Source organism: Macaca fascicularis, chromosome 20 (assembly GCF_037993035.2).
Source record: "Macaca fascicularis isolate 582-1 chromosome 20, T2T-MFA8v1.1".
Classification (NCBI taxonomy): domain Eukaryota; kingdom Metazoa; phylum Chordata; class Mammalia; order Primates; family Cercopithecidae; genus Macaca; species Macaca fascicularis.
Window position 1 is genome coordinate 73,643,269 of NC_088394.1, and position 20,003 is coordinate 73,663,271.

General features: G+C 42.9%; 1 protein-coding gene across 5 annotated transcripts; it reads left to right on the top strand.

Moving 5' to 3' along the window:
* Positions 1-250: 250 nt before the first annotated feature.
* On the top strand, positions 251-19,411 carry NUDT7 (nudix hydrolase 7). 5 transcript variants are annotated; one of them, XM_045381797.3, is made up of 5 exons: positions 251-354; positions 3,151-3,304; positions 13,573-13,731; positions 14,379-14,472; positions 18,851-19,411. In XM_045381797.3, the coding sequence occupies exons 1-5, from the start codon at positions 320-322 to the stop codon at positions 18,919-18,921; spliced, it is 513 nt and encodes a 170-aa protein (XP_045237732.1). In that variant the 5' UTR covers positions 251-319; the 3' UTR covers positions 18,922-19,411. The 5 variants fall into 5 exon arrangements, with proteins under 5 accessions (XP_045237732.1, XP_005592667.3, XP_045237731.1 ...); XM_005592610.4 differs by lacking the exons at positions 13,573-13,731; positions 14,379-14,472 and adding an exon at positions 13,139-13,252; XM_045381796.3 differs by lacking the exon at positions 14,379-14,472 and having other exon boundaries at positions 13,573-13,774.
* Positions 19,412-20,003: the final 592 nt, after the last annotated feature.

A 20,003-nucleotide genomic window follows, 5' to 3' on the forward strand; every position in this document is an offset into this window, starting at 1 on the left:
CTGTACCTCTTGCTTCCATAGAAGCCCAAAGAGCCGGGCAGAAAGTGCTTTGCGCAACCGGGGAGACCCGGCCCTAAGCCCCGCCCCGCGCCTCTAGTCCCGCCTCTGGTCATAAGCCCCACCCCGATCCCAGCCTCCGACCCCAGAGCTAGCCCCGCCCCACCCCTGTCTCCGCCCCTGACCCCGTCCCGCCTCCTGTTCTAAGCCCCGCCCCTCTCTCTGGCTTTAGGCCGCGCCCGGGCCCAGAGCCGCTCTGCGCAAGCGCGACCGGCAGAGCACCTCCGAGGAGTCCGCCTGGAAACAAATATTCCCCAAGGCAATGTCACCACCTGGTCTTCCCCAGGAGCCAGACAGGTAAAGCCTTTCCAGGTCCTGGCGCCCCGAGCTTGGCCAGGCCCGGCCTTGATAGCAGCGGAGCCACCGAGGCCTTTAGTCCGGGACCGATTTTGCAGCTTCCGCCAGTCCACCTGCGAGCCCCGGATGGGAGCATTCGCCTCCAGCAACCCGCAGGGTCCCCGAACTTTTGCACCTGCTCTGGCCAGTAACGGAGCCGGCTTTAGCCACTATGGTTTACATACACGCTGCTCCCCTTCCCAGCCGGCTTGGCTCTTCTGCAATCCGCGTCTCCAGAGTTGGACCCCAGCACCCCCGAGGGTGGCACAGCCCTACACCAGGCAGCCCCAGATTCAAGTCCCCCAGTGGCTACTTCCAGTTGTGACCTTGGGTCTGTCAGTTACGTAAGCTCTCTGACCCTAGAGGTGACCCTGTGATCACTTGCCGGGCTGTTGTGAGGATAAAATGAGAAACGTGGAAAGTGAGACCATGCTCAGAACGGGGTGGCTGCTACTGCTGTTGATATCTTGGTGATTATTCCAGCGGCCAGTCCCTAAAGTGGACAGATACGTTTTTGCAGCCTTGTACTTCAGCTGGTTTCTCTGGTCACTTCTGCGGTTTCTGGGTGGTTAAAAGCCACCATTCCACAGTTTCCTTTTCTGGAGGCGGGCCTGCGAGCATCAGATGTACTGTGCAATCCCCTGTGCCAGCATTCAGTGATTCTTTCCAGGCCATTTGGTCGTTGAAATCCACTGCTGTTACCCAACCACATCTAGTGAGCACCCTGCCATCTAGAAAGAGGCAAAAAATAGCAAATACCTCCTGCAAACAACTGCTTATCTAATGATGGGGAGATTTATGACAGTGGTTACCATTCACTGAGCACCAGCTGTGTCCCAGCCACAGTATATGAACTGCATCATTTAATCTGCATACATATCCTCAAGCCTGACACAAATGAAGATGAAACTCAGAGAAGTCATTCCTGTACACTTTTTTTTTTTTTTTTTGAGACAGTCTCACTCTGCCGCCCAGGCTTACAGCGCAGTAGGCAATCTCGGCTCACTGCAGGCTCTGCCTCCTGAATTCAAGCAATTCTCCTGCCTCAACCTCCTGAGTAGCTGGGATTACAGGCATGTGCCACGATGCCCGGCTAATTTTTGTAGTTTTAGTAGAGGTGGGGTTTTACCATGTTGGCCAGGCTGGTCTCAAACTCATGACTTCAAGTGATGCACCTGCCTCAGCCTCCCCAAGTGCTGGGATTACAGGCGTGAACCACTGTACCAGGCCTCCTATACACATTTGAAGCCAATTCTGGGTATCTTAAACATCTGATTCTGCCCACTATGCAAAACTGCCATCCCACAGAAAAAGTAAAATCAACTGTTCCTTTTCTAGGGCTGCCATAACAGAGTACCACACACTGAGTGGTTTAAAACAATAGAAATGGTCTCTCATGGCTGGAAGTCCGAAATCAAGGTGTCAGCAGGGCCACACTGCCTTAGAAGGCTCTGGGGGCAACCTTTCCTTGCCTCTTCCAGTTTCTGGTGGTTTCTGGCATTCCTTGGCTCACAGCAGCATCACTTCAACCTCTGCTGCCATCTTCACATGGTCTTCTTCCCTGTGTGTGTGTCTCCGTGTTTTTTCTTCTTCTTTAATTTAATTTATTTTTATTTTTTATTGAGTTGGGTCTCACTCTGTCACCCAGGCTGGAGTGCAGTGGTGCAATCATGGCTCACTGCAGCCTTGAACTGTAGGACTCAAGTGATCTCCCACCTCCACCTCTCAAGTAGCTAAGAATAGAGTTGCATGCCCTATGCCCAGGCTAATTTATCCTTTTTTTTTTCTTTTGTAGAGACAGGGTCTTGCTATGTTGACCAGGCTTGTTTCAAACTCCTGGGCCCAAGCAATGCTCTCGCCTCAACCTCCCAGTTTTGGGATTACAGGCGTGAGCTACCGCACTTGGTTTGTTTCTGGTTCTTATAAGGACAACAGTCATTGGATTTAGAGCTCACTTTAATTACATCTAAAAAGATCCTATATCTGAATAAAGTCATACTCTGAAGTTTGGGGTAGACATGAATTTCAGGGGTGAGGAGATACTGTTCAACCCACTATACAAACTAGCAGCAAAACACACCTGTCAAAAGGACCAAAACGAGTCCACATAGGAAGGCACCATTTGTGGTTATAAATCCAAATACTTGCATATTATTGGGAAATTGTTCTCAAAATGTGTTCCCCTGTCCACAGCGTCAGTAACACTGTCATGTGGGAGTTTGATACAAATGCTAATTCTCAGGCCCTACATGAGAGTTACTGAGTCACAGTCTGGGACTGAACCTAGCAGTCTATGTGACAGCCGGCCCTCCAGGTGATTCTGTTGCTGCTAAAGTTTGGGAACCACTGTTATAAGGCAGTTGAAGACACAGGAGTTTGAGAACATAAGGGCCAGCTTAACAGAAGGTGGTCTTCTAACCTTAACAATGACGTTTTCATCAAACCTGTCTTCTCTGAATATAATTGTGGATTTCAAAATTCAACTATTGCATTATTGAAAAAACATTTTACCATACTTTATGTTTCAAAGAGAACCTGTGTACTAAACTGTGTGCTTAGGAGGTTTTTTTGTCATTTTCATCCTGCGAACACCATGCAATTTAGATATTATCATTTCTGTCGTGTTATTGAAAAATACACAGAGAGTCAGAAATGGCAAACTCCTAAATACACAACAAAGCAGAAACAGAGGCGGGACTATAAGCTTTTTACCATAACTGCTTACTAAATTGTCTGTCTGGTTTGTTTTTATTTTAGAAACAGTTTGCTAGATGATGCTAAGGCCCGCTTAAGAAAGTATGATATTGGAGGCAAATATTCTCACTTGCCATATAACAAATATTCCATCCTTTTGCCATTGGTGGTTAAAGAAGGAAAACTCCATTTGTTGTTCACCGTCCGGTCAGAGAAGGTAGGTGGACAAAAGATTTCCTGCCCTTAAACCTCAGGACATCAGAAAACCTCACGAGATTTTGTCACTTGCACACATTTCGATGCCAAAATTCTCAAAAGGGTTTTCAGAATTGTGATGCCAGAGGCATACAACCACAAGTCACGGCATAACATGGTGTTTCTTGGAGAAGGTTTAACAAAGAAAATGAAGGAATTTAGTTAGCAAGCAGTTTAAAATGCTTTCAGACTAGGGTTACCTAACCTTGGTGCTATTGGCCTTTGGGGCTGAATAATTCTTTGGTGTGGAGACTGTCCTGTATAACGTGGTGTGTTTAGCATCATCCTTTGGCCTTTACCCACCAGATGCCAGTAGCACACACAAACACAAGCTCACAAACACCTTTGTCCGGTATGCCAGTAGCATACACACCACAAATATCTTCAGAATTGCCTATTGTTCTGGCAGGATTGGCGGTGCAAAATTGCCCCCACCAAGGGCCACTGTTTTAAACTATCCCACCCCCAGTATAATGTGAAAATACTAGAGCACAGAAGTTAACAGCCTTGGCTCTAAAGCTAGCTATCCATGTTGAATCCAGGCTCTCCCCTTGCCAGCTGTGACTTTGGCCTAGTTACTTACCCTCTCTGTACTTCAGTTTTTTCACTTGTAAAATGAGGACAGAATATTAGTTACTGCTTCATACAGCTGCTATGAACATTTCACAGGATAACAAATGTAAAGCACCTATACAACCCTGGTACTTGGCAAGCAAGAATTCAGTAATTTTTGGCTGTCATCGTTAGTGTCAAGTGGCAGACATGACCTGAAGTTTTGAGATAAATGACGTCACTGTAAGGAAATATTGGGCTGGGAATGGAGTTTCTGGCTCACCCCTTGTATTGGTCCATTCTTGCATTGCTATAAAGAAATACCTGAGGCCAGGCGCGGTGGCTCACGCCCAGGCGCGGTGGCTCAAGCACTTTGAGAGGCGGAGGTGGGAGGATCACGAGGTCAGGAGTTTGAGATCAGCCAGCCAAGATGGTGAAATCCCATCTCTACTAAAGATACAAAAGAATTAGCCGGGCGTGGTGAACACGCCTGTAATCCCAGCTACTCAGGAGGCTGAGGCAGGAGAAACACTTCAACCCAGGAGGCGGAGGTTGTAGTGAGCAGAGATTGTGCCACTGCATTCCAGCCTGGGTAACAGCGAGACTCCATCTCAGAAAAAAAAAAAAAAGAAATACCTGAAACTGGGTAATTTATAAAGAAAAGAGGTTTCATTGGCTCATGTTTCTGCAGGCTGTACAGGAAGCATGACACAGGCATCTGCTCAGTTTCTGGAAAGGCCTCAAGGAGTTTACCATCATGGCAGAGGGCAGGGGGGAGCAGGAGCAAGAGAGAGAGTGGGGAAATGCCACACACTTTTAAATGGCCGCAGATCTCATGAGAACTCACTCACTATCATGAGGACATTGCCAAGATGATGGTGTTAAACCATGCGTGGGAAATCTGCCCCCATGATCCATTCACCTCCCACCAGGCCCCAGCTCCAACAATGGGGACTCCAATTCAACATGAGATTTGGGCAAGAACAAATATCAAAATTCTATCACCCCCGCACCCATGAGCGCAATCACTTTCCCTTGCTGTGGGGAACTTTCAAGGAAAAGCTGGTGAAGCAGTCATTTTAAGGTTATCCACGTACAAAAAGAAAATAAGCCATGTTAACAGGCTTTTAAAGCAGAATAATGAAAAGTATTTTGTTTTTAAAAAAAAAAAAAAAAAAAAAGCCGAGGAATCAGCCGGAGTTTTGTGGATGTAGAAGTAGACTTGTGCGGATTGCGTTCGATCTGAGCCAGGCAGAAATGCCGTGAACTCAGGACATGATAGAAATCCAGGTTCCAAGGGGAGATACTTAAATGGAAACCAGGGGACCAGAGTCTATTCCCAGCTCTGCCAGTAAGCACAGGAGAAGCACTTACATATATTTAAAAATTATCAGATATGGCCGTGTGCGGTGGCTTATGCCTGTAATCCCAGCACTTTGGGAGGCTGAGGTGGGTGGATCACCTGAGGTCAGGAGTGCAAGACCAGTCTGGCCAATATGGCGAAACCCCGTCTCTACTAAAAATACAAAAAATTAGCCAGGCGTGGTGGTGGGCGCCTGTAATCCCAGCTACTGGGGAGACTGAGGCAGGGAGAATTGCTTGAACCTGGGAGGTGGAGGTTGCATTGAGCCGAGATCGTGCCACTGCACTCCAGCCTGGGCAACAGAGCAAGACTGCATCTCGATAATGAATAAATAAATAAATAAATAAATAATAAATAAAATAGAATTATCAGACAAACAATAATATAAGAAATCTAGACAATACTACAAACTCAACCAAGAGGGTCTCTAGTTTCTTTTGTTTCACCCAGAGCCACTTTTGCCCATCTATTATTAAGGTCACTTTTAAAAAACTATTTAAATGTAATTCAATCTGATTGTAAACACTATCTGGCTGTGGGGGTGAGAAATTCCCTCTGGCGCTCTGCCCCTCACACAAGCAGGGGGCTGGTACGAGATTTCCCCCCAATGGATGGGGAGGGCAGGGCAAGAAGTGAGTTAACCCTTCTCAAATGTGCACTCTCCCAGTAGCTCTGGAACCTTGAACAAGTTTCTTTTTCTTTCTTTTTTTTTTTTTTTTGAGAAGGAGTCTTGCTCTGTCACCCAGGCTGGAGTGCAGTGGCGCCATCTCAGCTCACTGCAACCTCTGCCTCCTGGGTTCAAGCAATTCTTCGGCCTCAGCCTCCCAATTAGGTGGGATTACAGGTGTGTGCCACCACGCCTGGCTAATTTTTGTATTTTTGGTAGAGACGGAGTTTCACCATGTTGGTTGACCAGGCTGATCTTGAACTCCTGACCTGAGGTGAGCTGCCCGCCTTGGCCTCCCAAAGTGCTAGGATGACAAGCATGAGCCACCATGCCTGGCCTGCAAAGTTCTTAAATCTCTTAATCGCCTCAGTTTTCTCATCCCTAAAAATGGGCCTGAGAACAGCACCTCATGTGCAGGGTTGTTATAGCCTGAAAAAGATCTGTAAAACGCCCGGCACGGCTGCTGGCATGCCATAGTGCTGCATGCTGTTGGCTGCTACCTATGTTTTCGTTTTCTCCTTGTCCAGGCCCACCTTGGATAAGGAACTCCTCTCAGAACCCTAGATCCCTGGTGCGCGGCAAAGAGCTGGCAAACCCCTTTCTCCATTGCACACCTGGGCAGAGCCCTTCAAGCCTTCAAAGCCACCCACTTTATAGCTTTCAGGAATTAGCTGCCCTGCACTATCAGTCCTCCTCTTCCCCACACCCTTGACCTTACATCCGTCCTCTGTCCCCTCTTCTACCCTCCTCCAACCTCCTCCCTGCACCCCATTCTCTGGGACTGGAAGTAGGCAAGAGAAAATTCAAGAACAAAGCAAAGATTGAAGTCTTAGGAAATTAGGCTCCAGCTTTATTTGGCCTCTGAGTAGCATTTCAGAAGGTTTTATTGAATAAAAATATGTATACTATTTGTCAAAGAAATGACTGACAGCTTTTGTACTTAGAGCCCTTTGCAGTGCTAATAGTTTTTGATTAGTCAGTTTTAGAAATGTGCCTATTTTCTTCAAAACAGTCTGTTTCTTTTTTAAAAACAAAACTAAAGAGATAAACTTGTAGAGATTTGTCCTGTACAACATGATGTTTTGAAGTATATATTCACTGTGGAATGACTAAATCTGGCTAATTAGTGTACTACCTCACATAGTAACATATTACCACACATATTGCTCACATAGTCACATATCACCACATACAATACCTCACATAGTAACATATTACTATACATATTACCTCACATAGTAACAAATCACCATATACATCATATAGTAACATGTCATCACACATATTTTCTTCAAAATAGCATTTAAAAAAAAAAAATGGAGGCTGGGCATGGTGGATCACGCCTGTAATCCCAGCATTTTGGGAGGCCAAGGTGTGAGGATCCCCTGAGGTCAGGAGTTTCAGACCAGCCTGGCCAACATGGTGAAACCCCATCTCTACTAAAAATGCAAAATTAGCTGGGTGTGGTGGTGCATGCCTGTAGTCCCAGCTACTCGGGAGGCTGAGGCAGGAGAATCGCTTGAACCTAGGAGGCAGAGGTTGCAGTGAACCGAGGCTATGCCACTGCACTCCAGCCTGGGTGACAGAGCGAGACTCTATCTCAATAAATAAACAAATAAATAAATAAAATTTAAATCAATAGATAAAATTGTATAGATTTATCCTGTACGACATGATGTTTTGAAGTATCTATTCACTGTGGAATGACTAAATCTAGCTAATCAATGTACTAACTCACATAGTAACATATTACTATACATATTACGTCACATAGTAACATATCACCAGACATATTACCTCACATAGTAACATATCACCACACACATTACCTTTCATAGTACATATTAACACACATACTACCTCATGTGGTAACATATCACCACACACATTACCTCTCATAGTAACATATTAACACACACAGTACCTCATATGGTAACATATCACCACACGTAACATACTGTCTCACATAGTCATCATCTTTGTGGTAAGAACACTTTATATCCACTCAGCAATTTTCAAGAATACAGTATGTTAACTATAGTCACCATAGTATAAAATACCTCTCTTGAATTTATTCCTCCTGACTGGCTGAAACTTTTTATCTTTTGGCCATCTCCCCAACCTCCCCCAAAACCACCTCAGCACGTGGTCACCACCATTTTACTCTACTTCTATGAGACCGACTTTTTAATATTCCACATATGAATGAGATTATATGTCATTTGTCTTTCTGCGACTGGCTTATTTTACCTAACGTAATTTCCTCCTGCTTCATCCATGTTGTCACAAATGACAGGATTTCCTTCTTTTTTATGACTGAATAATATTCCTCTCTGGATGTACATTTTCTTCATTCACTTGTTGATGGACACTCAGGTTGATTCCATGTCTTGGCCGTTGTGAACAATGCTGCGGTGAACATGGGTGTGCAGATACCTCTTCAATATACTGATTTGATTTCCTTTGGATGTATAACCAGTAGTGGGATTGCTGGATCATATGGCAATTCTGTTTTTAACTTTTTGAGAAGCCTCCATACTGTTTTCCACAATGATTGTACTAATTTACATTCCCACCAACAGTGTGTGATCGTTCGCTTTTTTCCATATCCTCAACAACGCTTACCTTTTGCTTTTTAGATAATGGCCATTCTAAAAGGTGTGAGGTAATGTCTCTCTGTGGTTTTAATTTGAATTTTCCTGGTGATTAGAGATGTTAAGCACTTTTTAAATATACCTTTTGAGAAATGTCTATTTAGGTCCTTTGTCCACTTTTTAATTGTGTGTTTTTTATTATTGATATTGAGTTGAGTTCCTTATATATTTTGGATCCTAGCCCCTTTTATGGTTTGCAAATATTTTCTCCCATTCCATAGATTGTCTTTTCAGTCTGTTGAGTGTTTCCTTAGCTGTGCAAAAGCTTTTTAGCTGATGTAAGCCCATGTTTTTATTTTTCCTTTCATTGCCTGTGCTTTTGGGGTCATATTTTAAAAATCATTGCCTAGACCAAGGATAACATTTTCTTGAGAGTAGTGTTCTCACTAAGCCAGAATGGTCTTTTCCAATTCCTATTACCTATTAATTGGAATAGGTGTACAAGGCAACTTGAGTAGAATTGGTATGCTATGAGATAGTTTTGAAAGCTTTCAAAATACAGTCATGTGCTGCAAAACAGCGTTTTTCCATCAATGATGGACCATATATACAGTGGTGGTCCCGTAAGATTATAATGGAGCTGAAAATTCCTATCACCAAGTGACATCACAGCAGTCATAATGTCATAGCACAATACATTACTCACATGTTTGTGGTGATGCTGGTGTAAACAAACCTACTGTGTTGCCAGTGGTCTAAAAGTATAGCATATACAATTATGCACAATATATAATACTTGATAATGACAAAAATGACACTTATGAAATTTACTACACTATTCTTTGAAATCATTATTTTAGAGTGCTCTTCTTCTACTTATTTTTTTTTTTAAAAACTATAAAGCAGCCTCAGTAAGGTCCTTCAGGAGGTATTCCAAAAAACATAGGCATTGTCATTGTAGCAGATGAGAGCTCCATGTATGTTACTGTTGCCCCTGAAGACCTTCCAGTGGGACAAGAAGTAGAGGTAGAATACAGTGACATTGATGATTCTGTGTGTTGTATCTTAGTTTTTAGCAAGAAAGTTTAAAAAGAAAAACAAAAATCCTTAAAAATAGAAAAAAGCTTCTAGAGTAAGGTATAAGGAAAATATTTTGTACAGCTGTATAATGTGTTTGTGTTTTAAGCTAAGTGTTCTTACAAGAGTCAAAAAATTAAAAATTAAAAAGTTTAGAAAGTAAGGAGTAATAGTAAGCTACGGTTAATTTATTATTCAAAAAAGAAAAAGGCCAGGGGTGGTGGCTCACACCTGTAATCCCAGCATTTTGGGAGGCTAAGGTGGAGAGAATCACCTGAGGTCAGTAGTTCGAGAGCAGCCTGGCCAACATGGCAAAACCCCGTCTCTACTAAAAACACAAAAATTAGCCGAACATAGTGGCAGCTGCCTGTAATTCCACCTACTCGGGAGGCTGAGGCTGCAGTGAGCTGAGATCACGTCACTGCACTCCAGCCTGGCCGACAGAGTGAGACTCCATCTCAAAAAAAAAAAAAAAAAAGAAAAGAAAAATATTTTTATAAACATACTATAGCCTACATGTCTAGTGTTTATGAAGTCTAGAGCAGTGTTTAATGTCCTAGGCCTTCACATTCACTCACCACCCACTCACTCACTGACTCACACAGAGCAGCTTTCAGTCCTGCAAGCTCCATTTATGGTAAATGCCCTATACTGGTGAACCATTTTTGATCTTTTATACCATATTTTTACTGTACCTTTTCTGTGTTTATATACACAAATACTTACCACTATGTTACTATTGCCTGCAATATCCAGGACAGTAAAATGGTGTACAAGTTGTAGCCCAGAAGCAGTAGCTACACCGTATAGCCTCGGTTTGCAGTAGTCTGTACGATCCAGGTTTGTGCTGATGCGCCCTGTGTTGTTTGTGCAATGATGAAATCGCCTAATGCATTTTTCAGAATGTGTCCCTGACTGTACATTTAAAACAGGCATCATATCAGGTCTGTATTTCTGTCAAGCCTGATGACTGCTTGGAGGTGCCTCTGTCCCTGGCTGCCTTGGAGTTGAACATTCTAACAATAAAGCACTTTTTCAGAGTTGCTCTAACATTAGGTATATTTCTTATGCATTTGGTGAGACATATTTGCAGTTGGGTGGTGAGCGTTCAAGACAGTAGAAATATGTCCATCAACCTTCTTTTCACCTGTTCTCATGACTGTAATTGAGGTGAAGATGTCTTAAGTATTTAGCTATGGCAGCAATTTCTGCAGTGTTACTGATTTATCAGCACAGAAGGATTTAAAAAAAAATTTTTGAGCCTTGCCCAAATGAGGCTGTGGACTATAAAATGTCAAAAAGTGTATCATGGCATTGTCTTAGTCCTCTCAAGCTGCTAGAACAAAACACCTTAGACTGGGTGGCTTATAAACAACAGATATTAATTCTCAGAGTTCTGGAAGCTGCAAAGTCCAAGATTAAGCTGCCAGAAGATTTGGTGTCTGGTGAGGGCCCTGTTCCAGTTCATAGATAGTCATCTTTTCGGTGTCCTTACAGAGAAAGGGGCAAAGGGTCTGTTTCAGGCCTCTTTTATAAGGGCATTAATCTCACTGATGAGGGCTCTGCCCTCATGACCTAATCACCTCCCAAGGGCCCCACCTCCTAATACCATCACCTTAGGGGTGAGGATTTCAACATATGGATTCATGGGAGAATAAACAACCAGGCCATTGCAGGCATCTAGTTTCTCCTTACATAGATATATTGGCCTAGGTGCTAACAATGGCAACATGATCTCTTGATTGAGCTTCTCAATGTCCAGGACTGACCTTACGAGTTCTCATTATTAAATATTTAATGTGGCCAGGCACCATTCCCGTGCATCCACTCCACCCTCATGGAACAATCTTCACAGCTCTGTGAGGAGCACACTGTCATTACCCCATTGCACACAGTTGGAAAGAGGCAGACCCAGGACTCTTGCTGAGCCTGAGGGCTCCTGGACAATTCAGGAGAGAAAGGATAGTGGGTACTAGGCACGAGTGGGCATAAAAGAAATTGAGGTCACTTTGCTGAGATATTTGGCCCTGCAGAAGAGAGAACAGTGGAGTGTTTGTGCCTCTCCACTTCTGCCCAAGATATGAGAGAAATAATTTTGAAGACACAGATAAGAAAGGGAGTAATTTTAGGATGCTATAAATAGAGACACAGTCAGTTCTCCTAAAGGCAGGAAGGAATGGAATCAAGGAAGAAGGCAATGCAGGGAAAGAGGAGACCTCTATTCCTTTACCAACACACGCAAAGATAAACATAGATGCCAATACAATGCTAATAGCTCCAGGGCCCATATTTTCTGTGTCTTACTAAACTTTTGATAAATGCATGTTGTACTGATTAAAACCACAAGCTCGTAAATTAAACACTGGTTTATATTCCAGCTCACTGAGTGAACTTGATCAGGTTATTTAGCCTCTGTGAGCCTAAGTTCCCTGTATGAAAGTAGAAATAATACTAGTATAACAGTAGCTTATGGCCGGGCACAGTGGCTCAGGCCTGTAATCCCAGCGCTTTGGGAGGCCGAGGAGGGCAGATCACGAGGTCAGGAGATCAAGACCAGCCTGGCTAACATGGTGAAACCCCAGCTCTACTAAAACCACAAAAAATTAGCCAGGCGTGGTGGTGGGCGCCTGTAGTCCCAGCTACTCGGGAGGCTGAAGCAGGAGAATGGTGTGAACCCGGGAGGCGGAGCTTGCAGTGAGCCGAGTTCGCACCACTGCACTCCAGCCTGGGTGACAGAGCGAGACTCCGTATCAAAAAAAAAAAAAAAAAAAAAAAGAGGGGGAGAAAGAAAAGAGTAGCTTACCTGCCCATCAGTGCATGAGAGGATAAACAAACTGTGATATATACATACAATAGACTACTATTCAGCCGTAAAAAAGGAAGTACCAATACACGATAGAACATGAAGAACCTCAAAAACACATGTGAAGGGAAAAATGCCAGACACAAAAGTCGAGACTAGGTAAATCCACAGAGACAGGAAGCAGGGACAGAGGGAGAGGGGAATGAGAATCAACTGTTGTATGGGGTTTCCTTCTCGAATGATGAAAATATTCTGGAACGAGATAGTGGGGATGATTGTACAACACAGTAAATGTATTACATGTCTCTTATTTTCTTCACTATAAAATGGTTACTTTTATGTGAATTTCACCTCATTCAAAAATTAGTAGCTTATAGAACGGTTCTGAGGACCCAGTGGGTAAAAAATCTCCGTGAAACAGCATGCCCAGAATATGATAAGCACCCAATAAAGGACTCCACAAAATTATCTGTTGATAATATTGCCCCTTATATTATTCTGTCCGCTTTTTTCCCCTAGCAATGTCAGTCTGTTTGTGTGTGTGTGATTTGATCATGCTGGCGGATTTCTTTATTGTACTGTCATCACAATAGTGAGTGAGTTCTCACGAGATATGGTTGTTTAAAGTGTGTGGCACCTCCGCTCCCGCTCTGTCATCACAATAGTGAGTGAGTTCTCACGAGATATGGTTGTTTAAAGTGTGTGGCACCTCCGCTCCCGCTCTCTTCCTCCGGCTCCAGCCGTGTGAAATGCTTGCTCCTCCTTTGCCTTCCATCATGATTGTAAGTTTCCCGAGGTCTCCCCAGAAGCCGAGCAGATGCCAGCATCATGCTCCCTGCACAGCCTGCGGGACTGTGAGCCAACGAAACCTCTTTTCTTTATAAATTACTCAGTCTCTGCTATTTATTTATAGCAGTGCAAGAACAGACTAATATAGTGTGTGGTATGTTTTGCGGAGAAATAGAATAAAAGTTAGCAGTGAGAAAAATTTTCAAGGTTCATTTCTTTAAAAGGATTCAAGAAAACACATTTTTGGGCCATGAGGGTTTTGATACCACCACCTAGGTAGGAATGGTCTCTGGTACAAAATCGAAGTTCAGTAAGTATTTGTTGAATGAATAAATAGTTCCAAAATTAGAATCCCACACTGTAGTGCTGTTCTTTCTATATCCAGCTAAGAAGGGCCCCTGGAGAAGTTTGCTTCCCTGGAGGTAAGCGTGATCCTACAGACATGGATGATGCAGCCACGGCTCTCCGGGAAGCCCAGGAGGAAGTGGGGCTGCGTCCTCATCAAGTGGAAGTTGTCTGCTGCCTGGTGCCATGTCTTATTGATGTAAGGGTTTCCTCAGACACTGGAGCGCCGTCCCCACCCCCAGGTGGATCTACTGTTCTCAGGATTCCACATTTTCCAAACATAACCCCAAAGAGTACTGTACATAAAGTCAAGAAACCAGGTTCTCCAATGGACATTGCCCCTCGTGAGCCAAGTGGCTGTGGGCAACCCCTTTTGCCTCTCTGGACCCCATCCAGAAATAAAAGAGTTGAACTCCCATCAGTGGATTTCAAACTGGGTGCCATAGAACCCTAGAGAGATGCTTCAGAATTATTAACATTCAGTTCACATTTATTTTTCTCCAGTATACATTGATTTTGAGAGTTCAGTTGAAAAAATAACACACACTCCAATGTGCTGGATACCAAATTTTAGCCCCTTGGAGACCACCAATGCATTACTTCTGCCATAAAGATACTCATTTTTCTACATACTATAGAATAAAGCCTCTCTGTAACACATTAATTGAATGGACCATGAAATCACTAGGCAAGCTATTTAAAAACTATTACTATTCATAACTGCATTTGTGTTGGATCAGGATTTCCTTGATAGTATAATATACATCAAAACATATTTAAAATATTTTTTAAAATGAATTTTGGAGCTGATATAACCAGATCTTATTTTCTTTTTATTTTTTATAGAGATGGGGGTCTCGCTTTGTTGATGAGGCTGGTCTCGAGCTCCTGTCCTCAAGCGATCCTCCCACCTCAGCCCCCAAAAGTGCTGGGATTACAGGTGTGAACCACTGTACTCAGCTTCAGATCTTACTTTCTATTGGTTCATCACAACAACCTCATTGTTGTACTAATTGACTTTAGAAGGGGTAAATATTGTATTAATAAGTATGATCTTGGATAACAGCATGATTTTACCATATAAATGTTTTAATAAAACCTTTAATTTTAACTTTAGCAGTAGACTGATGGAAAAGTCGTGAAGATAGTACAGAAAGTTCTTATATGCCATAGACCTAGTTTCCCCTATCATTGACATCTTACATCACTGCATACATTTGTCACAACAAAGAAACCAATGTCAGCATGTTACTATTAACTGAACTCCATGCTCTGTTTGCTTTTTACTAGTTTTTCTACTAATGTCCTCCTTTCTGTCCTAAGATACCATATTGTATTTTGTGGTCATGTCTCCTTAGTTCTCTGGTCTGTGTTAGTTTCTCAGACTTTCTTATTCTCATGACCCTGACAGTTTTGAGATGTAGTGGCCAGGTATTTTTAGAATGTTCCCCAATTTTGGTTTGTCTGGTATTTTTCTCATCGTTAAGCTGGGGTCATAATTTGGGAACACCAGAGAGGTGAAATGCTCTCATCACACGATATCAGGGGTAGGTATAAACTCTTAATGTTTTATATATTGGGCTTTCGGGTAAGTTTTTATTTCAAAAGAACAGTCCCACTGTTGCCTAACAGTTAGAAAACCAGTGGATTAGAACATCCTTTATGTGCCATTTGACTAAAGTCTTGGTGGTACAGTGTTTTGAAGATCAGTGATGCTGAGACAATGTCTGTCTTAATTGGGTCGTTTTTAAAAATAGAAAGGTCAGCACCCAAGGGTGGTTTTGTTTGCAAGAAGCTAGTGGCCACTAAATAAATGTTTTCTAAGTGTGTGTATGAAACCGGGATAGAGACATGGAATTACACGAGAAATGTGTCAATTACTTTTCCATTTTGTTTTCTAATGGGAAATCTTTTCAGTTGATTTCTGCAAATCCACCAACATTTGGAGGATTTACTTTAGAAATCAATTAACAAATTTAGCTATACTGATTAAAAGTTTCCAAAATGAGACTAACTCCATTCCCAAAGTCCCCAGGTGCTACTGAGTTCCGCATGTGGGTGGATAGAATTCAGCAGTGTTAACAGGAAAATGTGTTTATGGGAGATTCCTGGGGGCCAGATCCTCCTGGAACAGGAGATTTCTAAAATGGCATGATTGAGAGATTAAACAAAGGCTTTAAAGAAAGGTCTGCTGTGTTTGGAAGCACAAGGGAGGGTTACTTTGTTTTTTGACCCCTGCTAATTTTTAAAATGTATCACAAAATTGTCATTTATTAAAAATTATAAGCATCATCTAATCTATGTGGCTCTTAACCTGGAGTGATTTTTCCACCCTGGGGAATTTGGTAATGTCTGGAGATCATAGCTGGGACGGTGTTGTTGGCTTTTCCCAAGTAATCTCGAGTCCAGTGATCTCGGCTCACAGCAACCTCCACCTCCCTAGTTCTAGCAGTTCTCCTGCCTCAGCCTCCAGAGTAGCTACCTATGTGTGTACCTGCTACATAAACCTTCCAGGCAGGCTGTGACACCACAACCCCCACCCCAGTTTTCCCTTTTGCCAAACGTTTTTGTACTTCTTTTTGCAAAGGTCTCTGAAATATACCCAGGAGTATGAGCAACATGTCTGTGGTTGAATCCAGTTTCTGCCAAGTATTTACAGGATGTGCCCTTGGGCAAGTTTCTTCACGTCTCTAATTGCAGTTGTTAAGGCTTCTTCAAGAGCAGATTGTTGTAAGGAATCAGAGGGTGTTGGGAACTAGACTAGGTGCCCATAAGTTGCGGTCACTAATGGTAGCAGCAACCACAAATATTTACTGAGTATGCATTGTTGGGGCTCTGTCCAGGCCCCTTCGTATTCCTCTTACAACCGCAGGGCTTCTGATGACTCTCCGTTACCAGATAGGGGTCCCAATCCAGACCCTAAAGAGAGGGTTCTTGGATCTTACGGGGTGAGTCCATAAAGTGAAAGCAAGTTTATTAGAGAAGTAAAGAAACAAAAGAATGGCTATTCTATAACAGAGCAATAGCACGTGCTGCTGGTTGGCCATTATTATGGTTATTTCTTGATCATATGCTAAATAAGGGGTGGGTTATTCATGAGTTTTCCAGGAAAGGGGTGGGCAATTCCCAGAGCTGAGGGTTCCTCACCTTTTTAGACCATATAGGGTAACTTCCTGACATTGCCATGGCATTTGTAATCTGTCATGGCGCTGGTGGGAGTGTCTTTTAACATTCTAATGCATTCTGATTAACATATAATGAGCAGTGAGGATGACCAGAGGTTACATTCGTTGCCATCTTGGTTTTGGTGGGTTTCGACGGCCTTCTTTACTGCAAGGTCTTTATGACCTGTATCTCAGTCTCCGTCTGGTGACTAACCGTGCCCTAACCTCCTGGGAATGCAGCCCAGTAGGTCCAAGCCTTATCTTACCCAGCTCCTATTCAAGACGGAGTTGCTCTGGTTCCAACGCCTCTGACAACACTTGGCGGCTTTCTTCTGAATGTTGGCACCCTTGATACTGGAGCCACCTTGCCATGTGTCCTGCACAGAGTGCTGGGAGTGCCTGTGAAGTCACTTCTGGCCAGGCAGTCCTTAACTAGTGACTGACTAGAGCTAGGGAGCATGAAATCCCAGCTCCCTTGTCTCCACATGGGACAAACTGCATTTTAATTTATGGTGCCCTTGCCAGCCTTCTTCCCTTATGAGTCTTGCTCCCCTCCTCCCCTTACCTGTCTCCCCTGGGAGCACTTTCTTAAAACATCACTTGCATCTGAGTCCTTATCTCAGAGTTCACCTGAAAAACTCCATATTCAGAGACTAAGCATTTCCCCCACTGCCAGGTGTGGTGTTAGGTGCTGATAGAATGTTGCCTCTGCCCTTGGGTAACTTAATGACCCCAGATTTCCTGCCCAAGGACATATGAAGTCTATGTTCCTCTTGTCTCCTCCTGGTCCAGATGTTGACTTTCACCATTATTTTGGTTAATGGTCTGAGTTGTCTCTGTTCCTAAATTTGCTTTCCTGTCTTTAGCTGTCCCTCTGAGAACGTGCTGCAGGCTGGATAGGTCCCAGCCTCACCGTGTGTCTACCTCTCTGGCTTTTCCCACCCACTTTCTCTTGGGATGCTCCAGGAATTCCAATTCTTCTCACTTTCTAATACAAAGTCGGGCAGCTCTTACCAGATCCCACATTCTCACTCAGCCCCAGGCCTCCCTCTCAGGGTTTCCGGCATAACAAGACAGTCTTTCATTTGATAGCACTCGTGTTCATTTGCTTTTTTTGTTTCTATTTATTTATTTATTTTTGAGACTGGGCCTCGTTCTGTCACCCGGGTTGGAGTGCAGTGGCATGATCTCGGCTCACTGCAACCTCCACCTCCTGAGTCCAAGCAATTCTCCTGCCTTAGCCTCCCGAGTAGCCTCTCCGAGTAGTACACGCACACGCCACCACACCTGGCTAATTTGTGTGTTTTTAGTAGAGATGGAGTTTCATCATGTTGGCCAGGCTGGTCTCAAACTCCTGACCTCAGGTGATCCGCCCACCTCGACCTCCCAAAGTGCTGGGATTATAGGCATGAGCCACCACACCTGGCCACTCATGTTCATTTGCAAGCAGTTGTGGTTTTAAATAGAAATCCCTCTCCCATGTAATATAAACGTGTGTTATATAAAATCGTTCACATAGTTATATATAAGACACATAATTATATGTGTGTGTGTATGTACACATAAATTTTTTCATAAATGGGAATATGTCATAACTAGTATTATATCACTTTTTCTGTTCATAACTATAGCACATTTTTTTCTTTACTGAGAAGGAAAGGTGTCTATCCCATTCTTTTTAGAGGCTACATAGTATCCTATTTTATGGATATAAACCTAATTTATATAACTTAAATGCCTATAAATTAAAGAGTGATAACTTTAGAATTTTGGGCTGTTGTTGAAAGTAATGCTTCAGGTTTATATTTGTATCTTTTCTTACCGGTAGGAATTTATCATACAGATACACAAATGCAGTTCCCAGGTCAAAGGGAACACATTTTTATGATACTGCCAAATTGCCATTTCAAAAGATTGTACTACGTTATGTTCATACAAGAAATCATTTTCAGAGTCATCTCATAGATGCCACTTCAGGTAGGGCAGGATGACTCCCATTTTAGGGGGAACATAAATTTACTTCCAGAGTAAGCTTTCTTCCCCTTCTCCCAGGTTTGGTGTATTTTCTTAGCTCACCTAGAAGTGGCATGATTTTAGTATTTGAAACAGTATCACTTCACTTCTTAACTTCTCTATTTTGTTTTCTGCTTTTAGACAGATGCATTGATAACTCCATTTGTGGGTTTAATAGACCACAACTTCCAGGCCCAGCCGAATCCTGCTGAAGTTAAGGATGTATTCCTGGTGCCTCTGGCCTATTTCCTGCATCCACAGGTCCATGACCAGCATTACGTCACACGTCTCGGTCACCGTTTTATTAATCATATCTTTGAGTACACAAACCCTGAAGATGGTGTCACTTACCAGATCAAGGGAATGACGGCAAACCTTGCAGTGTTAGTGGCCTTTATCATTTTGGAAAAAAAACCCACCTTTGAGGTTCAATTTAATCTTAGTGATGTATTATCATCCTCTGAAGAGTTATTCCTGAAGGTTCATAAAAAAGCTACAAGCAAGTTATGATTTACGAGACCAAGAGACAAAGAACTATCCACGAGGATTCTGTGTGTGCTTATCCATAGAACAACAATAACGCCAGCTGTTGGAATTTGACAGGTGTGAATATTTTTTCTGCAGTATGTAGTTAGAATCTTTGCCTCTTTTCCAGTTGCCTTCTATTGTCTGAAAAAGTAAAAGTCATTCAAAAATGAAAAATATGTTTATAGTGTTGCATATTTTTACCCAAAATATGTTAATATTTCTTACACATATAAGAAAGAATATGTGGCACATAGTAGGCCCTTAATAAAGATTTGTTGAATATATGACCATGTAGCATTTACCTTATTTGTAGGAGGCAAATATATATTTTTTTTTTTCTTTTTTTTTTTTTTTTAAGACAGAGTCTCTCTCTGTCACCCAGGCTGGAGTGCAGTGGCATGATTTTGGCTCGGCTCACTGCAACCTGCCACTCCTGGGTTCAAGTGATTCTTCTGACTCAGCGTCCCAAGTAGCTGGGATCACTAGCTGCCACTATGCCTGGCTAATTTTTATATTTTTAGTAGAGAAAAGGTTTCGCCCTGTTGGCCAGGCTGTTCTTGAACTCCTGACCTCAGGTGCTCCACCCACCTCGGCCTCTGAAAGTGCTGGGATTATAGGTGTGAGCCACTGCATCCGGATGGCTATATATATATATATATTTTTTTTTAATCTGTTATTACATGTAACAGAAACTTCTGGCCATCCATCAAAACCTATCTTCCCTGTCCCCTATGGTGGTAGAGTTTAAGCTGGGTCCACAGCACTC

Bases quoted from the DNA above. Each gene is read 5' to 3' on its own strand.
- NUDT7 (XM_005592609.4), top strand. From the start codon at position 320: ATGTCACCACCTGGTCTTCCCCAGGAGCCAGACAG. The intron at 3,305-13,572 runs GTAGGTGGACAA...TTCTATATCCAG, and splicing joins TCACCGTCCGGTCAGAGAAG to CTAAGAAGGGCCCCTGGAGA. The intron at 13,732-18,850 runs GTAAGGGTTTCC...TTCTGCTTTTAG, and splicing joins TGGTGCCATGTCTTATTGAT to ACAGATGCATTGATAACTCC.